This window comes from Protomyctophum bolini, assembly GCF_963924005.1.
Source record: "Protomyctophum bolini genome assembly, chromosome: 19".
NCBI classification, from domain to species: Eukaryota; Metazoa; Chordata; class Actinopteri; order Myctophiformes; family Myctophidae; genus Protomyctophum; species Protomyctophum bolini.
The window spans coordinates 17087645-17107726 of NC_137880.1; the positions used below are offsets into that span (position 1 = coordinate 17087645).

Below are 20082 nucleotides of genomic sequence, written 5' to 3' on the forward strand. Positions count from 1 at the left end.
GGTATGATACAAGAGAGAGAACGCTAACTTGTACATTTTATTTTTGTAGAAGAGGCAAACTAATATTGTTTATGCCGTTTGCTTTGATGGAATAATTGATTGAACATGCACGCCATCATATGATTTCATTTGGGTGTGTTCTAAAATAAAGTGTATGTGTAATCTTGAAACATTATTGTACTATAAAAAGGTCTATTTCCCCTTCATCTGTATCCTTTTTAGTGTAATACTATTAATTTACTATAATTAGATTAATACACGATAAACAACACTATCAAAGGCTACATTCTGTCACGTGTGTCAAGCTGTCATTCTCTTGTAGCCTATTATTTATTTCTCAATCTCACCACGGAGTAACCTCACGTCTCGGAGGACCGTCAAGACGGGCAGTGTCAGTAGACCAATCACAGGCAGGCGGGGCGTTACCATGCCTCAGCCATGCCTATGCTCGGACACAAACGGAATTCACGCGTAACAGAGACTACATGTTTTTGGAGCGTTTTACCCATTGCTGGCTGTCTGAATACCCCCCCCCCCCCCCCCATCCCAAAAAATAAGGTAATTAAAATTTGACATAATATTTCTTATAGCAGCTTTAAGCCCCGTTTTATAATTTGTCTATTTTTGAAACAAATTTAGAAAATGTTTGCCTATGATAACTGTGCCCAAAATAAGGGTGCCAGGGTTAATGTGGGTTAACTGCTTTAATTCTACAGACCATCCACATGAAAAGCAACACGCTGTTTCTTTTCATGTGGATGGATCAAATGGACGCTTATGAGGGTGTACCAAGCCCCCAGTAAGGCTATCCAACGTTGAAGCTGCCACTACCTGCCACTACCTACTGGCGAAACCTACTACCTACTGAGGTGTGTGTCATCCCACACCTCAAATTTGAGGTCCGGGCTTAACTTCTGCTCACTCGAGCCATTGAGTTATAATTGTACTTCCGGCAGTATTCCGGGTGCTTCAAAACGCCACTGAGCAACTTCCATCTAAATGAATAGCGGGGGGCTAACGCTCCGGTTCGGTCTCTATCCTTTCATTACTCTATGGGGTGTACACTGAACCACAGTGCAGAATGTTCGTTGGATCCTTTAGAGCAGTGGTTGTCAACCTTTTGCATATCAAGGCCCATTATTGTTTCAGCATTTCAGCCACGGACCACCATTTGATGAGATTTAGACTTAATGGCCCAAAACTAAAGAATTTGTAATCGTTTTGGATTTTGTCCACAATTCCGTTCTCCAATTATGTAGACTTCTTGAAAATGAAGTAATGCCGATGTTTAACAATGATTTATGGGTCCATTTGGTTTCATTTTACACTCTCAAAAGTTAAAGAACTAATAAGGGTCCATTTGGTTACAAACTCTCCAGGGACTACATGGAACCCCCCCCTCAAGGACCACTGGTGGTACCCGGACCATTGGTTGAAAACCACTGATTTGGAAGTACTTATATATACACATTATTATTATAATACATAACATATTTTTTACAAGTACTGTGTTTGAGGTACTAGCCAGTATCCAGACCAACCTTTTCTTTCAGACATATTACACTCACTAAGGTGGACATAAATAACTGGTTTTCTCTATCCCGCAAAAAATATCACAGGCAATAAATCATTAGTGACTCAGACCACTAACGTAGCAAATGTTGTAAATGCCGGTACGTTCAAACTATTTCGGTTAGTGAATCGAGTCGAGCCCATTCTGTTTTGGGCCTCACCTGTCACATAATGTATTAGGTGACTTTCTCTTATTTCTTTATTTGACAAATAAAGTAACAAACCTAAGTGAAGTGGAAGGAACAGGCGAGATAAGTTATCAATCTTCAATCTGAGTTCTGACTGCTTCATACGGTGTAACAGTATTTCACTTATAAAGAAACATCAAATATTGACACAGACACTTGCGAATGCTTATGCTGTATAGGTACAGTAGCCTGTACGACCTGTGACTGCCGGTAACCACACCCTTACTCTCTCAGACAGACACACAGAGAGACTGTCCTTATCAGAGCCTCACCTTCTTTTCTTGTTTTTCTGTGCTAGACAACTCTACCAAACCTTAGCTGAAGTGGACTTCATTCATTCATACATACATATGGCTAAGGGCCCTATTTTCCCCAGTGCTATACCCTTATCCCTAAACTTCTTTTCCTATTTTACCATTTCTAAAAACATTTTGGAATAGTTCAAATAGCCAATATACAAGCTCACAACAGAGATATTACAGAGTTACCGTGTGGGGGTCCCTCTACTGTACCCTCTACTGTACGGTCACTGGACTGGCACACCCGAAATCGATGCAGTCACACAGACTGACCCTCTTACGTAGACAGTAGAATGGTAGAGCCACACGTCTGTGATGCAAAACTAATCAGTAGGGTTCATCCTTCGGGTAAGCATGACATAGTGGCATAGTAAATTGGACGGCGTGTTCAGGATTTCTGTGTTTTTTGGTCAAATAGGCCTATCATTTAACTGTTGTACAACAGAGATCAACAACACAATTCATATTATATACAGGTAGTGGTACTAACCTAACTAAAGTCAGGTAGTAACCGAAGCCAGGACGACACAGACAGACTGAGGCCCCATTCAGAGCCTCACCCAGTGTAACAACACAGGCTTGTCCTACTAAGTGACACGGGAGGCCCTGGGCAGCTCGCTGAAGAAAAGCCCACAGACAGTGTGCAACCAAACAAGGCAACGTGAGACCTGGGCTACCTGGGGTGGAACAAAAACCAATACGCTGGGGGGACAAAGGGTAGAAGGGATGAGAGAGAGAGAGAGAGAGAGAGAGAGAGAGGGAGGGGGGCGAGTGACAAAGAGTATAAGAGTCAGGAGGATGGAGGTAGACAGAGTCAAAGGGAAAGAGAGAGAGAGAAAGAGAGAGAGAAACAGAAACAGAGGGAGAGTGACAAAGAGTATAAGAGTCAGGAGGATGGAGGTAAACAGAGTCAAAGGGAAAGAGAGACAGAGAGTGAGAGAGAGAGAGGACGACACAGAACGAGAGCATAAATAGACAGTTTTGGACATACAAGGATTCCACCCAAGAGCGCCCATACTGTGTGTTTTCTGTTACTGTTCAAGAAATGAGGGGAAAGAAGTGCCTGTGCTGCAATGCATCCAAGCTAGTTATTATTTAGTCATATTTAATACAGTACCTTTGATTGGTTCAAACCTTATGAAACCTACAGTCACAAAAAGGTTATAATAGTTAGAGAAAACTTAGATTGTAGACCGGCTACTTTTGTGTGACACGACAAAATCTACGATATAATTTACGGGGGGGAGGGGGGGGGCATACTGTAAAAACCTGAAATATGGAGATACAAGGTTTCTGCCTGACAGCAACAATATATAGACAGAAATAGAGAGGGGGGTGTTGCTGCCAGGGAGTGAATATGTGAATCTGATTACATAGAAGAATTGGATACACACCTCTATTGTCTAATACACTGTATGGTCCCTCTCTAACTGGGGGGGTGAGGGGGTCGAGAAAGACAGCAGGTCCTCAGGGGAAATGTGGATTTAGAGGTGGAGACAGAGAATACGAGTGAAACGGGGAGAGAAAGGGTGAAAGTAGGATAAAAAAGAGACATAGAACAAGGGAGCGAGTGTGTCTATTACATAACGTGTAGCGTGTTTGTTTTTATTCAAAGCGCGGCCCTGGTATAATGTTGTCCCAACATTCAGTGCCTCAGCCGCTCCACTGGGACAGCCCCAGACACACATACAGACAGTAGATACTGAAAAGATACGGGAGATACAGATTATGTATCCACTGCCCACGGTGTCTGCTGGGAGAGTTCTTATCACGGGACTGCCAGCCACAAACTAGAATTTCAATGTTTTGGGTTTCCCTTTTCTGTTTCTTTTTTTTAACACACAAGCGGCTAGAATCAAAAGGTTCTGTGCGTAACTGTAGTCCCGGGTTTCCAGAAGGTGGCTTAACCCCGTTGCGGTTCAGTTTCCCTTCATTAATTGGCTCAGCAAGCATATACACATAATTTTGCTTCCGGTTCAAATCTGTTGCACGACTCAGTGGCGAGCCAATCAAACTATGGAGCTATGGAAAAATGAACCAGAACAGCCAAGGGATTGTATTGCAATATAGGGACAAAGATATATAAACGCCTGAATGTGTTATTACAGTAACAGCAAGCTTTAGCCTCAACAATCCCATAAGTCACTGGTTCCAAAACTCTGGGTCGGGAACCATTTGTGGGTCGTGACACAGACATTATTAGGGGCCCTTTATTTTTTGTTTCCCACAGTTTGTTTTAAATTATTATCATTTCAAAACATTTTCAAAAAACATTCCCAAAAAAGCAATACTGTAGATCTGCTATTTTCACTAGTTTGGGGAGATATCACATTTCTCTTTTGGTTCACAGGCTAAAAGTTTTGGAAACCACTGCTATAAGGTAATTAAGGTCAAATTTTGGATCTATCTGTCCACGTCAACAGACTGAACTTCTTACCCGCCAACTCCCTGGAAGTGAGGTCGCTCTAGATAAAGATGCATGCCAGCGGAATGCCTAGACTGTCAAATAAACTGCATGGGCCATGTGCAATTGTGGGCCTTTAGGTCTCAATCTCAGAAGCATAATGATACAGTGCAATGTAGCTGTCATGGAAAACATGTATTAATAGTGAGGCACACAGTGAAATCCTCAGTGGTGTTTTATGCAACCAAAATATAAACATGTAAATAGTAGAACATGCACACTGCACAGTTGTGCTTTCCAGATGTAGGACAAGGGCAAAACCAGAAAGACTTGACCAAATGGGTAAATGTTTGAGGTCCCCGTGAGGAAATGGGTCATTTCCATGGCTAAGAAAGATTTTTGGAGCTACGTTTACAATTGGTAAAATATTCAGGTTGCAGTTACAGGGCCTCAGTCTGTCTGTGTCGTCCTGGCTTCGGTTACTACCTGACTTTAGTTAGGTTAGTACCACTACCTGTATATAATATGAATTGTGTTGTTGATCTCTGTTGTACAACAGTTAATACAACGATAGGCCTATTTGACCAAAAAACACCAAAATCATGAACACGCCGTCCAATTTACTATGCCACTATGTCATGCTTACCCACAGTTTGGGGTTAGAGGTTGGCGTTGTGTTTAATGTTCTGATATAGTTACAATGGCCAAACGAAACAGTAAAAAAATTGCATTTTAACATCTATTCGTTTTGACGTCCACACAGAGATATAGATAATGGAAAACATATACAGTACATGTAATAGTAACCTACACAGTAAATTCCTCAGTGTTCATTTATGCATTTGTTTTATGCAACTAAAATATAAACATGTAAATAAGTGTGTGTGAGTGTGTATATACACACACACACATGCACTACAGTAGTGCTTTCTAGACACAAGACAAGTTAACCGCTCCTACGGTAGGTCTATCTATATTCCAAGAAGTCCCACGCCTGGGAATGTGAGGCAAAAAATCACCAGAATAACATGCGTGGTTTGTGGCCAAGTGGAGACGTGGGTTAAGTAAGATAACATGGAAAGCATTGTGCTGGTAGACCTCCCATCCTGGCTGTCCACAAAGATGTTTTCTTTTTACTTAAGTAGAAATACTATTTTACTACTAAAAGATACTGAATTATCCTGAGAAAAGTATTGGCATCAAAATGTATTCTTTTTCAAAAATGTGCCAGACCTTTAAAGAACAATAGCTGATCTACAAGCTCACAATGCATTGCGAAGCGCTGGCTGTGAGCTTGTAGATTGTCTACTTTTGAATAGAAAATTATAAAATAGGGTTATGTATGCTTTGTAATAATCTAAATCTACAAAGTAACTTGGAACTTGAGTTTTAAAATAATAGTAGTGTAATAAAAGGTACACTATTTGCCTCTGATATGTGGAAGAGTAAAGTATAATGTTTTGGAAAAATAGAAGTACTTTTTTTAAAATATTTTTTTGGGGGCTTTTTGCCTTTATCGATAGTGGAACGTGGAAACGAGGGGAGAAGAGATGGGGCATCAGGAACGGGACTCGAACCACGGTCACACTGCATTAGGAGCCTACTGTAGGTGCCCGGAGTAAATGTAGTGTACTTAGTTACTTGGTCACCATGGTTTGACGCTTTGCACTCACTTTGCAGAGAGGAAAGAACGGACGCACGTCTTGCTTCCAGTTTTTTGATAGTGTAGGTTTGCTAGCACTTACTATGCCTTACATGCACACAGGTGTTATAAACATCCATCCCAGTGGGTACGTCACAAGGATGTTTTGTTAAAAAATGTTATTCGTATAATTTTGCTTTGTCAATCCATAACCTCAAACCTAACGCCAATCGATAAACCCCAACCTACCCTGAATATTTTACTAACTGTAAACTTAGCTCTAAAAATCTTTCCTAGCCATGAAAATGAAACATTTCCTCACAGGGACCTCAAAAATGTCCCCCATAAGCAGGGGTGCACAAGCGGTGCGCCAGCGCGCATGAGTCGTCAAAACGTTTGGTGCGCGGTAGATCAAAGGCATGGAGGCACATTTGCACACTGAGAGACAGGGATTTAGAGAATGCTGACAGGCATTCAAAAGGAACTCAAATGAGATGTTAACGTCCTGTACGTAAGTAGACTTAGAATAAAACTAGTGTTGACTAATCATTACAAGTGGCTCTTATTTTGATGAGGCAGTTTCTGCACAGAAAGTCCGTTTCACTTGTAAACAAGCTACATTGGATGAGCTGTCAAAGTGCTAGTCGCTAAACCACGTTAGCGACCATGTTTACAATATGAAAACTGTAACTTAGACAATGTAGGTTACACACGGTGGAATTAAACATGGAACCTGCAGGCAGCATTAGGTGAGTAATTCATTGTATACAGTATCTGTTGGACGTTTGTGGTTGTGCTAGAGATAAACGGACAGGTGCTGCCAGTGGGATATACTGCTGCTTAACGACGACACTGTCTGTGACTACTGTAGGTGTACTAGTGTAGCTTTGCATCTGTTGCATCTGCCCGTGTGAAAGCAGCATAACGTTGTGGCAGGATCCGAACGTCTGTACCCAAGTACTCAAAGGTGCTCCTTTGAGTACTAGCCCAAAATAATAGTGCGCACCCCTGCCCATAAGGTCAAAGTCCTTGTGGGGACTTTTGGTTCCCACTAACAAAAAACAAGAACACTGACGCAAACACAACTCACCTCGATCTCCGATATGCGTTGTGATCTGGTTGGTCAGGACCACCTGAGGAGAGGCAAAAAACAAACACATACAGTATGAACGGTGTGTGATGTAACCGGTCCTGGTCGGGTTGGGGGGGGCTGTTGGCATAAGGGTGGCCAATAAATGTAGGGACAACAGTTAAGTCGTCGCTAAATTATTTAACCCAACCCTTCTGTCATCATCCCTCAATTACTTTACAGCTACAGTGACTTCAAGTCTGTCTTCAACACCTGATCTGTTGCTTATGTCTGATTTAGATATGGTGTACCATGTCGTGCACCGAAAATAGTCCATCTGCAAACTCACAAATTGTTTTTGTTTTGAGCTTGTACATTGTCTGTTTTCGCTGTGCGACACCGCCGCGCAACGAAGTATGAACCACCCTTTATTATGCTATGTTTTTAATATTGTGTCTGTGTGAGTTTTCGGTGTGTGTGAGTTGGCCTTGGTCACAAAGGCACGACTAGCAGTGTATGATAACAGTGTTTCCAGTAACAAGAGATAGTGTCCCAGTTTGCTTCACACGAGTAAGCATAATGTAATCTTTTGTCAAAACGGCACACTTTGGTCTGAAAAATACGACGTATGCCAAAATAACCAGCCAGACAGCTAACTGAAGCAAGTTCATACAGTAAGTGATAGTTTCCCAGCGGGCCAGATACAATTCATTAAAATACAATAATACCATTCTATTATCCTGTCTTGTAAGCATTCAGAGAAACAACATTCGGTTTTGCATTCATTACATTTTTCTGGTTACAGTTGATTGTTCGACCTTTGATGGAAACACCAGTTTTCAGTTATCCCATTAAAACCTGAGGCCGATTCTACCATCTTCTAAATCCTTTTTCCGAAAAACGTATGTTGCTATATGAGTGGTGCTCAAACTTTTTAATGTTAAGGACCCCCAAATGAATGTATTTTTGGCCATGACACGTTGCAATGTTGTGCGAGCTTGTACATCTGCTATGTTTGCAGAATGTTCACCCCAGAATAGGGTACTCTAGGGTTCATGTGGTTAACCACTATGCCATGCTGTGCCATCCCTTGGAGATTGTTTTTATGTGTTTCTATAAAAATGCTGTGTCTATCTTCAGGCTTATCTAGTACGATGTTTTTTCACCACAGTCCATAAAAACTGCAGACTTTTCAAAAGTGTAATCATTGCTTAACTGACTTGTTCCAAGTATTTATCTTTACAACTTTTCAGAATGCATGTAAAACACATCTGGAGTGAATGGCACATTTCGTGTGGCTGCGTCGCCAGGTTCAGGCATTATGGTCGTCACAAGCTCACAACGTCATCGTGAGCTTGTAAACCGGCTATTTTCAAATAGTTCAAGTATAATATAGGGCACAAAGACAAAGGGCAACTGCTAATTTTAAATGCTGGAAATTCTAATAATGTGGAAAACTGTACCAATTTTACATTCTCATAAAGTACACATTCAGGAAATTGGTGTTTGAACAGCTACATTAAATGTGCCCCGCCCCCACATTTCCCATACTCAGAAGTCACTGAGTGGAAGAAGTCCAATGAAGTATAGGGTTAAGTGGTTAAGGACCTTACACACCAGGGGGCGTTGTTTCCAGGTCATTTACATGGCATGGTCTGCAGCCATTATTACACATCCCCCACTGTGAGGCTCTGCCGTCCCATGAGGATGTCAGCTGTTGGCCACCTAAACCCTGTACATTGTCGATGGGGTCCCTCTATAGTAGTGTATTGTCTGTTTTCACTCATTCACTGTGCATGAAATGCTGCTGAAAATTGCTGATCCACACGTTGCAATGCGAATAGATCTGCTATTTTCCCCAGACGGATGCTGAGGTTTAAGTCATCTACAAGCTCACAACCATGTATAAATCAGGCATAATACATTCCTGTTGCAGTATCACAGTGGCAGATTCCTCTGGATGTTTTGAAATTATGAAACAAAACTCTTGGGAGAACAAGACATGTTTTGTGCTGTTTTTCCTGGTAACACACCTTGGCAGAACAGTATTGTTTTCGCACAAATATGCAGGTAAAACAATGCCAAACTCATATTTTGAGGGAATTTTGTGGTTGGTCATGCCAGTGCGCTGAGCTCATCGCATACATAATGTGCAGACAATGCATCTACACATAACTCATATTTTTGTCACAGTACATTTACACAGTGTTAACTAAGTAGATTTACAAATAAGTACTGTACTTTAGGTATTTGTACTTTACTTGAGTATTTCCAATACTTTTACTTTACTACATTTCAGATCCAAATTTTTTACATTTACTAAAATTTTAAAACTTTTAGGGGTCCCCAAACTTTTTCCTGTGAGGGCCACATAACTTTTCCCTTCTCTGATGGGGGCCGGGGTCAGTTTGTAACAGAAAAAGTGTGACGATCGCAGGGGTGCCAACGTAAACATTTTTTTTCCCCCAGAAAGCCACACATATATAGCCACAAATATTAATAACCAGTGCACGTACTGTACATGCAGCACTACAGGGCTGCATAGTGCCAGGGTTTCCTGCACAATGTTGTTGGCATGGCGCTGTGCCATGCTTAAAATAAATCGCGCCATGCCAAGCTGTTTTTTTTTGAGGGGCCTAGTGAATCATGGTGTGTGTGTGTGATATACAGTACCTCCCCAGTGTCTCCCCAGTGCCTCCCAGTGTCCCCCTGAGTGCCTCCCCAGTGTCCCCCTGAGTGTCTCCCCAGTGCTTCCCCAGTGTCTCCCCAGTGCCTCCCAGTGTCTCCCCAGTGTCCCCCTGAGTGTCTCCCCAGTGCCTCCCCAGTGCCTCCCAGTGTCCCCCTGAGTGCCTCCCCAGTGTCTCCCCAGTGCCTCCCAGTGTCCCCCTGAGTGCCTCCCCAGTGCCTCCCTGAATGCCTCCCCAGTGCCTCCCCAGTGTCTCCCCAGTGTCCCCCCGAGTGCCTCCCCAGTGTCTCCCCAGTGCCTCCCCAGTGTCCCCCTGAGTGCCTCCCCAGTGCCTCCCCAGTGCCTCCCAGTGTCCCCCTGAGTGCCTCCCCAGTGTCTCCCCAGTGCCTCCTCAGTGTCTCCCAGTGCCTCCCCAGTGCCTCCCCAGTGTCTCCCCAGTGCCTCCCCAGTGCCTCCCCAGCAGCTCTGAGGGGTGTCTGCACGAGTGCACGCATGTTCACCCAACAAACCCTGACTTGGATAAATAAAAGAGTACAGCTCTCTAAGGTTTCAAAGTCAGACAGGATGGTGAAACAGGGTATTAGCCCTGCAAAACTCTACTTAAGATAAATGTCTTTATTTACTTAAACCCTGATAGGCTTAAAGGGAAAAAAAGTGGGACATGACAAGTAACCTCCATCCCATTGTGTCCTTCTTGTCCGGGCACATTTCAAGATAGCGAAAGGCGGGAAAAAAGAAAAGAAAAGACGTGTTCTGGTCTGTTTGCTCTATCGAGTCAGAACAGCGCCCAGTCTAACCGCAAGCATCCATAATGTTAAAACAACACAAGTGCCGACACAGCACATATTGGTCCTGAGTGCTGATCAGAAATCACATGGCAGATGATAGACAAAATGAAAAGAAAAGGGAAAAAAAACACCCAGGGACATGGATAGGGCCTTTGGTTATGAAAGAGGGCTGAGAGAGATTATGGTGAACAAAAGCTCTGTGGTCGCCAAGCATCGCAAGTCTCCTGTTGCTACGTAACACCAAGTACAGGCCTATGTAAGATGTGTACATAAAGCCAGACAAAGCCTGCTCTTTCCCTCAAGCTGAAAGGGTTTAAAGTGATGGCGTACTAACACCTTGATGGCAATAACAGCCTACACAGTAAAGTGTTAAAGCTGAAATTATTATTTGAATGAAATAACATCTTATTTCAACCAACCTGTATGGTAGAGTATTTTAATAGACAATATAACCAGCACATAAGCAGTAGTATGCCTACTATTCTATAAGTAGCACTGCCAGCTGATGCTCACAAGCGCAATATCTCCCCCGGCCAATTGACTATTGAGTAGTAGAACTTTGCTACTTTAACTCTGAGTAAGATTAGATTTAGTCCCCACTGGTTTGTGGTATTTTTTGTCATTGTTAATTTGCACATACATTAAATGTATCCTCTATATTTACCCATTTTAGGAGCAGTGGGCACTATTAATGAAGCACCTGGGAGCATGGGGACACTTCAACATCCAGACTGGGCGACATGGCCCTCCATGTCACCCTGTCAGCGCCTCACCCTGGGTGAACATCCGTCTCCCCTCCCATGCCAGGTTAACTAAATAAACTGCGCTAAAAACATGAGAGACCTGGGAGCTGACCACCGCAACTACATTCTTCCACACATGGCTGCCGTTGCAGCATTTTGTGCATCAAGTAGGGACACAGCTAAGGACATCTCTTCACTGAGGGAGAAGAGGAGTGTTTTGACAATCAGGAGGGGGTTGGAGGAGGAGGTGGCGCTATGCTTGAGAACCATTGGACAAAAGACACTGGTTCTCAACATGGAGGCTGTCGACCATTCTGCTTTTATGTGGGGTCCCTGGTGAATCTGACGATTCTTCTCTAGTGTTTTAATGTGAATGGCAGCTTTCACTTCAGAGGCAGAGGCATCTCAATTAACTGTTTTGTCAGCAGCAGATTATTAATACAATATAAGCTCATATTAAAATTTGCTGTATAGTTTCAGAAACTATTAATTGCCATTATCACTTCATGTATATATACAGTGTGAATATGAATACACTCCATTGCTGCTGCACTGCAATTACACTTTAGTCATTTAGCATACACTTTTGCACTTGTATGTGTAACATTGTTGTTCTTTGTATTCGTTGTTCTGTGCAGCACTTTGGCCAACCGTGGTTGTTTAAACATACTTTATAAATCAAATTGACTTGACTCTTATCCAGAGCGACTTAGAAGTGCATAATCTCAATAAGCAGAGTAAGCATGAGCTCTAGTCAATAAACAATGAGATAAACACACACAAGAAGAGTGCAGAGAGAACAAAGTAGTGCCTCAAAGAAACTTGGACAGCAAGTAAACAATTAACCTAGCATCTGTCCAAACATGCTATCTAAATAGCATTCTTAACATTTGCAGCAGAGAAAAACAAATCTAAGAAACGGAAACATTAGAACACACAAACCAAGGTATATCTGCATAGTTAGTAAGTAAGCTAGCATCAAGAAGGGATATGAGAGTGCTATGGGGTGAGGTGGAGTCTGAAGAGGTGGGTCTTCAGACTACAGCAGAAGATTGGGAATGAGTCTGCAGTTATGACTGCAATGGGGAGGTTATTCCACAGTATAGGAGCCACTATCACGTATACTTAAGTACATGTTTGTATTTAAGTATATGTGCTGCAAAGTCAGAAGACTTACCGGGTAAGTGTCCATTTGCTTTTTCAAATGGATAAATAGGGCTACTTCACCCCTTTTTGCAACCAGATCTTATTTGAATGATATTTAGGACACAAGAAACACTTTCCTGGGGGTTTTATGTGTTTTTATATATTTTAGTCATGACGACGATTTGTCATGAAATTGTGGTCTCACTTGTGTCCAGGTAGCTCAGTCGGTAGAGCTCTAGCCTTTGGACCAATGGTTCATGGGTTCGATTTCGGGCACCGCCAACTCAGCAGCGTATGAGTGGCACGGCTTGGGTGCAGCAAGTCCTGTGGGAAGTACTGGGAGCTGATGGTAGGTGTGGCGCTCCACCTCAGCGATCCATGTCCCAGTGGTCTAGCGCATTGTAACGGACTCCTGCGTGTTACCGGCTGATACCGACAAGAAGCCACTACCGACCTACTTCTTACTTCCTTCCTGGACTACAAGTTTCACCTCCACACAGCCTCCCCCCTCCCCACAAGGAGCACCAAAGAATTATGGTCATTGTAGGAATTCAGAAATCCAGTCAAACCCTAGCCATACACACGTTATGTTTATGTTTCACACAAACCATTATCATCCATGACTCTGTCCCTGCTAGTCCTCTGCTTTATCATTATGATTCTTAGTAGACAATAGAGTACTAGACACAGCACCCAGACCAGACCTATTGTTTATGGGTTACTGTTGGCATGGCCTTATATTAGCAGAGAGGATTTTAGTCCATCCGATATTCTTGTTAAGGCTATTCAATTGTGTAGTGTTCATCTGATTGATGTTTTACATTTTTACAACTCTCTGTAACAATGGGGCAGGTTTGTGTGACAACGCTGACATCTAGTGGTGAAAAGGTAGCACACCGCCTTACTGTGCTACACTATACTGCCCTACATTTTTGGAGACACTTGACTTATCCATTTTGTCTCAAAGGTCAAACAGGCTAATAGCTTTCAATATATTGGGGGATAAACAATTACCTCATGAGCAGATACATAATTTGTGCAATATCAATGTATTACTGATAACCTAGCTGGCCAGCCGAAAAGCCTTTTTGCACTTGCTGGCTTTATAGGACAGTATAATACAACTTAAGAGATGTCTACAAAACAGGAAAAATAAATGTAAAAGGTAAAATGTAATTAAAAGCGTCAGCTTATATGATTAATTAAAATGTAATTAAAAGCGTCAGCTTACTGGAGATACAGTGGTTGATCATGCCTTGTCCTGTAATTCAACCATTTTGGAAGGAAGTGACAACACTTATCTCAAACATTATGGGTTTTGGAATAGATGATACATTCACATCTTATTACCTAGGACAACTCCCAGATGGGCTAAATCAGGATGACTCCTACTTACTTAAGATTTTACTTGTAGCAAGCAAAAAAGCTATTACAAGAAATTGGTTACAAAAGAACTGTCCTACTGCTGACCTATTTATCAGCATTGTGAAACAACTGCATCTCCTAGAACAGATGACCTATTCTTTAAGACTGCAAAAAGAGCTGGGTGAAAGAAGATGGGAGAAATGTATAGAGTATTTAGCTGGGGGGGGGGGGGCGGATATGGAGTGAATATGGGCTGTGTCTTTCCTGTTGTCAATGAATGTAAGGATTCCAAAATTCTGTAATATGTATTGTTGTTGCTTGTTGCTGTACATCCCATGACCTCTTTTCTTTTTTTCTGTTGATGTTTTTGTTATATTGTATGCCTTGTTTGTCTATTGTGTCTCGTCTTGCATATTCAATGCATATTCAATGCATGTATATATATATATATATATATATATATATATATATATATATATATATATATATATTAAAAAAATTAAGCGTCAGCTTATATGATCGGCGCATCAACTATCATAGTCTAGCAAAATATTTACAGGTGCTATTTTCAGATAGATTATTCGTCACGCTCGAGGAGTGTAATTCCTAAGCCAATAATTTGATGGCCGGAGGAAAGATGCTAATGTCTCCAGTAGGATCTGTCTGGAATGAATGTAACAAAAACAAAATATCCATGAACTCAAGGCTCCATGGGGTAATTGATAGAAAATAATGATTTTGACGATTTTTAATGATTTTTGGGGGTGAACTACCCAAAAAATAGTAAAAAAGAAAAAAGAAAAAGAAAAACTGATATTGCTTACCGGGATGTGGAACTCATGAGCCAGGTATTTGAGGGTGGAAGCCTCCTGGCCCAGCAGGTTGCTCCGCTGGGTGAGGTTCCCAGGAAGCGACGTGTCAAACTCCTTCCTCACCACCGAGGCCACAGAGTCCAGGATGATCAGACCTGATTTGGTGGAGATGATGTCCTCCTCCAGTCTCTCCACTCTGGATTAAGCACAACGTATACAAGACACATCAGAGTAGAAAAATAAATGTTGTATTTTAAAATATACAGTATATGAATGTGTTTTGTGATGATTTCTCAAGCATTTGAATTAATGGGACTGATTCACATATCACCCACTTGTATGTGGTCATGTTAATGTGTTTGTCGTTAAGCATGTAACGTCGGTTACATGTTGGTTTTTATAGCAAATATAGAGACCTCTATGGGTGTCCCACTCCCCTCTAGAAATACTTTCTTGTATATTTTTGTAATGAGATCTGCGTCCCTATATATCATTGTATGTCATTTATATATAACAAAAGTATCAATGTTTATCTTTATGAATAAGGGTATCAGTAGTACATATCAGTGTTGGTGACCTCCAAAGAAAAAACTAGATAGTAAAGCATGTGGCTTCTATGTACAGTACCTGTTGAGAACATCCTGACAGGTGAGTTCCCTGAAGACGTGAACACGCCCAGCCATCTGCATCACTTTCTCCCTGGAACAGAAGTAGTCTGGGAACCTGCTCTGGGCGATTTCCACCAACCTGGCATTACAGGGAAAACAGTACATACTAGTTCAAAGTGATTTGCAACAAAAAATATATAGTTACAATGTTAAGCTCTATATTGTGATAGTAATCATTGCTATAGAGTAGACTGACTAGTGTTTCTAAACAGGGGCAGTATGCCCCCCGAGGGGGCATTCAAGGAAGAACATCAGGGGTGCGGAGGAACTTCTGGTCGGGGCTAAGCCACTTGAAACCTAGCATCCTGATTCTGAGATTGCGCAGGCAATCGATTTGCTATACTAGACGTCAGTGGCGATCAGATGGACGTGCATATTTTCGACACGGTGACTCTGCGCTGGACGCTGTCTCCTCGATGCTCCATCCAGGAGATATGGCCACACAGCTGCGCCGATAGAAGACATCATATGCATGCAACCAGACAGTGGACTTGTGGTTAAAGTGTCCGCCCTGATACTGGGAGGTTGGGGGTTCCATCCCCGGCCGGGTCATACCAAAGACTGTAAAAGTGGGACCCAATGCCTCCCTGCTTGGCACTCAGCATCAATGGGTTGGATTGGGGAGTCAAATCTACTAATCAGCGCGGCACGGCTGCAGCTCACCGCTCCTTGGCTGCGGCTCACCGCTCCAAGAGATGGATGGGTCACAAATGTGGAGAACAAATGCCACTGCGGTAACGTGTGTGACAAATCATACAACTTTGACGTTAACACCCACCAATGGATCAAGCCCAGGGTTTCTGGGACTGTTCCAGAGGAACAATACCTCCACTCATCCTGTGTCCTGGGTAAGGTCATGTATATCTATGGTGGATGGAGCCGGCCACCGCGACGTCGCTCTAATCAAATCTACAAGTTGGTCACCACCACAATGGTCTGGTCGTTAATTAACACCAGAGGCACACCATCACCTGCTTCCTAAAGTCACTCTGCCACCATAATCGGCACAAAGATGTTTGTATTTGGGGGATATGCGGGCCAAATATTACGACATCATCAGTATGTTTGACACTGAGACCAACTATTGGATGAGCACGCCTTGTGCACAGCTTCTTACGGAAACAGGGCGACGCACGTGTCATTCGGCCTTTGTCTTCAATGGAGAGCTGTACATAATTGGTGGCAAATTCTGGTTTGATGGCAGGGAACAGTTCTTTAACGATCTGTGGAAATTCAATCCACAGACCTTCTCCTGGAAAAAGGTTGAGCCCATTGGCCCAAAAGGAACATGGCCAATGTATAGAATGTGCTGCTGCATGGTGGAAGATCGCATCATCCTCTTTGGAGGATGTCACAAACCTGATGACCTGTGCATCTTGGACTTGACTCCTAGTCCTAAGACGTTATGCAAGCTAGCGGTTACTCAGCACCGTCTGGAGCAGTCAGAACTCCCACATAAAATCAGGTGGGAATGGAACCGTTTCATAAACTACAGATCAGTTGAGCACAATCCATAATGCCATACTTCCATAAATATGTACTGCTATTGCATCCTCAGTTTTGGATCAAGATGGCAAGAGGAAAATATCTAAGTGAATATGAATGAAATGAAAGAGACATTTGTTGGATCACAGATAGCAACTTCAGTCACAAAGACTGGAAATTGTGGAGGCAAGTGCACCTTCAATAACCATGATGCTCGTGCATTAGTGCTGTATACATGTAATGAAAAAGAGCTACTATTCCTCAGGTGACTGCCACCATACATGAACTCTGAATTTCATGACTTTTTTTGGCATATTCAATGACTTTACCAGATATTCCATGACATGTAAGAACACAGGTGTACCTCTCTGCTGAAAAGGCTGACTCTGTGTCTATGTAGATCACTCCACTGTCAAGGCCTCCCATACTCTTCGGCAGAGTAGCCAGCACACTAAGCATCATACACAGCTGGGTTTTACCACATCCTGACGGACCAGCCACCTAGCAGTACAACCCACACACACACACACACACACACACACACACACACACACACAAGTGTGTAAAAGTAATTATTGTCATTGATTACCCAGAACAACATTAATTTTAATAAAAAATAAAAATATGACGAGACAGGCTGTGATCTTGTAGATTTGACAATTTTCACTATTCGTGGTACAACAACAAAGTACACAGGGCTTAATTAGTATTTTCAAGTGGTTAAGTGGTTAATATCTATACCTTATGAAGTGATGGAGCATGTAACATTTTGAAAACATTAAACATGTTCACGTGTGATAACGCTGTTTTAAGTAAACCAGTAAAGTAAGCCACTCGGGCAGTTCTTAGCATTAAAAAGCGAATGGACCTGGTTCACTAAGTTTGTTTAGGCCAGTATTTTGTACGTACCGGCATTTGTGCAAATTCCCATGTTTACGTATGTTGGCCGTGAATTATGAATGATGTCTGCTCAAACTCCCGTCTGCTCGGAGGCAGACTTACATGGGACCAAAGCTTGCGTATGTCATTAGATAATTAGATCATTCGATATTCTTCATGCAAAATCAATTACAGTAGCGCCAAACCTCAAATTAAATATGTACTGTTATGTGCTCAACATTTTGTTAACACAAAATATGTTAAACAATCTATTGCTTGTAATGTTGTACCTCTGTAATTGTTCCCCGGGGGAGACCTCCGTGAAGACGTTTATCCAGCTCTGACAGTGAGGTAGAAAAACATGAATCACAGTTTTGCTTCCACAACTCCAAGGCCTAAAACAGAGAGACAAAAAATACATAATCAATATGTGTTGTCTTGTGACTTGCTGTAGCCTCACTATGACCTCACCCAACACTGTAGTTCAGCACTACATGGCGTTGCCATCTAGAATTCTGGGTGCATGGCAAACAAATGAAACTTATTTTCATTTCCAACGTGGTATCGCAAAGTTAGGTATTGATGTTTCTACTAGTAAAACAGGTAAGATGACATTTGTCTGTGCAACAACTTTTACGACCAAGTCCTTGGACTGGTTCGGTGGATCACAGAAGCGTGGAGCTAGACTTGCTCGTCTGTGTCAGTGTGTGAAGGGGACAAACCGTGGTCACAGACGGGGCACATTCTTTGCTGACTGACTGCAGTAACGCCAAGGCCTTGTCGTAGCTCAGTCCCGCCAGCCTCATCACCTCCAGCGGTGTGTGGGACAGCACTTCCTAAACACATCATCACAGGACAAAAAGTTCACTCCAGGATCAGGCATCCTTGGGGGGCTCAAGTTAATATGTTGATATTGCATCAAAATCTGTTTAATAATCACTTTAACCCTATATGCATCAGGGATTAAAAACAATATTGGGGGAAAATGATAAAAATGTGGAATATATCTTTGAAACATTGCACCAGCATTAAACCTTTCAATCAATTAAACATTATTAATACAACTAGTACATCTGCAGTAGTCAGTGGCGATGGTAGTGTCACTAGTCATAGTAGCCTAGATAAATAATTAATCTTTAATTGTAGAGAAATTGTAGAGACAGACAGTCACAGGAATAATAATGATAATAAAACTTTATTTGTATAGCAGCTTCCATGACATGAAATGCAGCTCAAAGTGTTTTACAGAGCTTTTAAGATGTGCTCTTAATTGTAACCATGTTTTATTTTGTAAGAGGCAAACTAATGTTTGTTTATCTGTTCTGTGTGAAGCTGAGCTGCGGGTTTTCGTCTACATTTATTTTTCCCTCGTCAGTATTGTTATGGTGCTATGGTGGTCTCACTGGTCTGCATGCTGGGGCTGTGATATACTTTATTTAACAAGAGCAATTGAGGGAAAAGGGAAGAAGTTGTATTCCTGTAATCCTGTTTAACAACTAACCACAGTTCACAACGCAATGTGAGTGTCGATAAAACCTTCGGGTTGCAACTTTAATTTAACTGTGATGATGATGATGAACCCGAATGAATACACAACAGAGTTGTACATCCATAAAAGTCCCTTTGACAGGGTTTGTGCTAGTGTAGCCACGCTCAGAATTAGTGCAGTAAACTTACCTTACAACTTTCTATTTGGTGGCGCTTGAAGCGCTCGCATATTTCGGGTGCTACACCTGTTCTTCTTAGTGTTTTACTTGCCATGACACCAAAACTCTTATTTTAATTCTGGTAGGCTACACGACGAAGCAGACATACAGACATTGCATTTTTGATTTGGTCTCTTCCTCATGCTGTTTTCGCGCATTGCATTGTGGTCAATGTAGTGTAGGTTTACAATACATCAGGGTGGGTGGGTGACATGATTTACAGGCAGTTGTTCCACAAGAATACAAATCGAAGTGGTGCACATTCTAGAATCCAACATGGTTGCCTAGAAAACCTTTTAAGTAGATTGAGGGGGAAAATATCTCCCCATCGGCGACTCATTGTTGGAGTCTGCCAAAACGAGGGACAGACCCAATCTAGTGATGTTTATTTTAAGATTAATGGATTCCCAGGCCCCCAGAGGGCCTCCAGGGTAAAGAGTGCTACTGTGGAAAGAGTTCAACACGGATTCCATCTTTATTGGATGTGTTTATATGTGTTTATCTTATTATAAAATGATATATAGTCATCGACGGGCGGAAACCTTGTATGTCCAAAACCATTCAGTGTTCCAATAGATCCAATGTAGGCTACATAGAGTTATTATAGCCAAAGTTGTTGTTAATAACTAT

At 42.1% G+C, this 20082-nt stretch overlaps 1 protein-coding gene across 5 annotated transcripts in view; it reads right to left on the minus strand.

Annotated features, from left to right (window-relative positions):
* The window catches only part of rad51b (RAD51 paralog B), a 164319-nt gene extending 144748 nt beyond the window's left edge, over positions 1-19571 (minus strand). For all 5 annotated transcript variants that reach the window (XR_013965856.1, XR_013965857.1, XR_013965858.1 and 2 more), the window contains exons 1-7: positions 19424-19571; positions 18469-18582; positions 18037-18141; positions 17232-17368; positions 15342-15461; positions 14727-14910; positions 7196-7238 (exon numbers count right to left, since the gene is read on the minus strand). Coding sequence is in view for 1 of the 5 variants with exons in the window: in XM_080790818.1 (XP_080646944.1) it covers positions 7196-7238; positions 14727-14910; positions 15342-15461; positions 17232-17368; positions 18037-18141; positions 18469-18582; positions 19424-19507 (787 nt within the window). In the remaining 4 variants the exon portion in view is untranslated. The remainder of the gene's footprint in view (positions 1-7195; positions 7239-14726; positions 14911-15341; positions 15462-17231; positions 17369-18036; positions 18142-18468; positions 18583-19423) is intronic.
* Between the last annotated feature and the right edge of the window lie 511 nt (positions 19572-20082).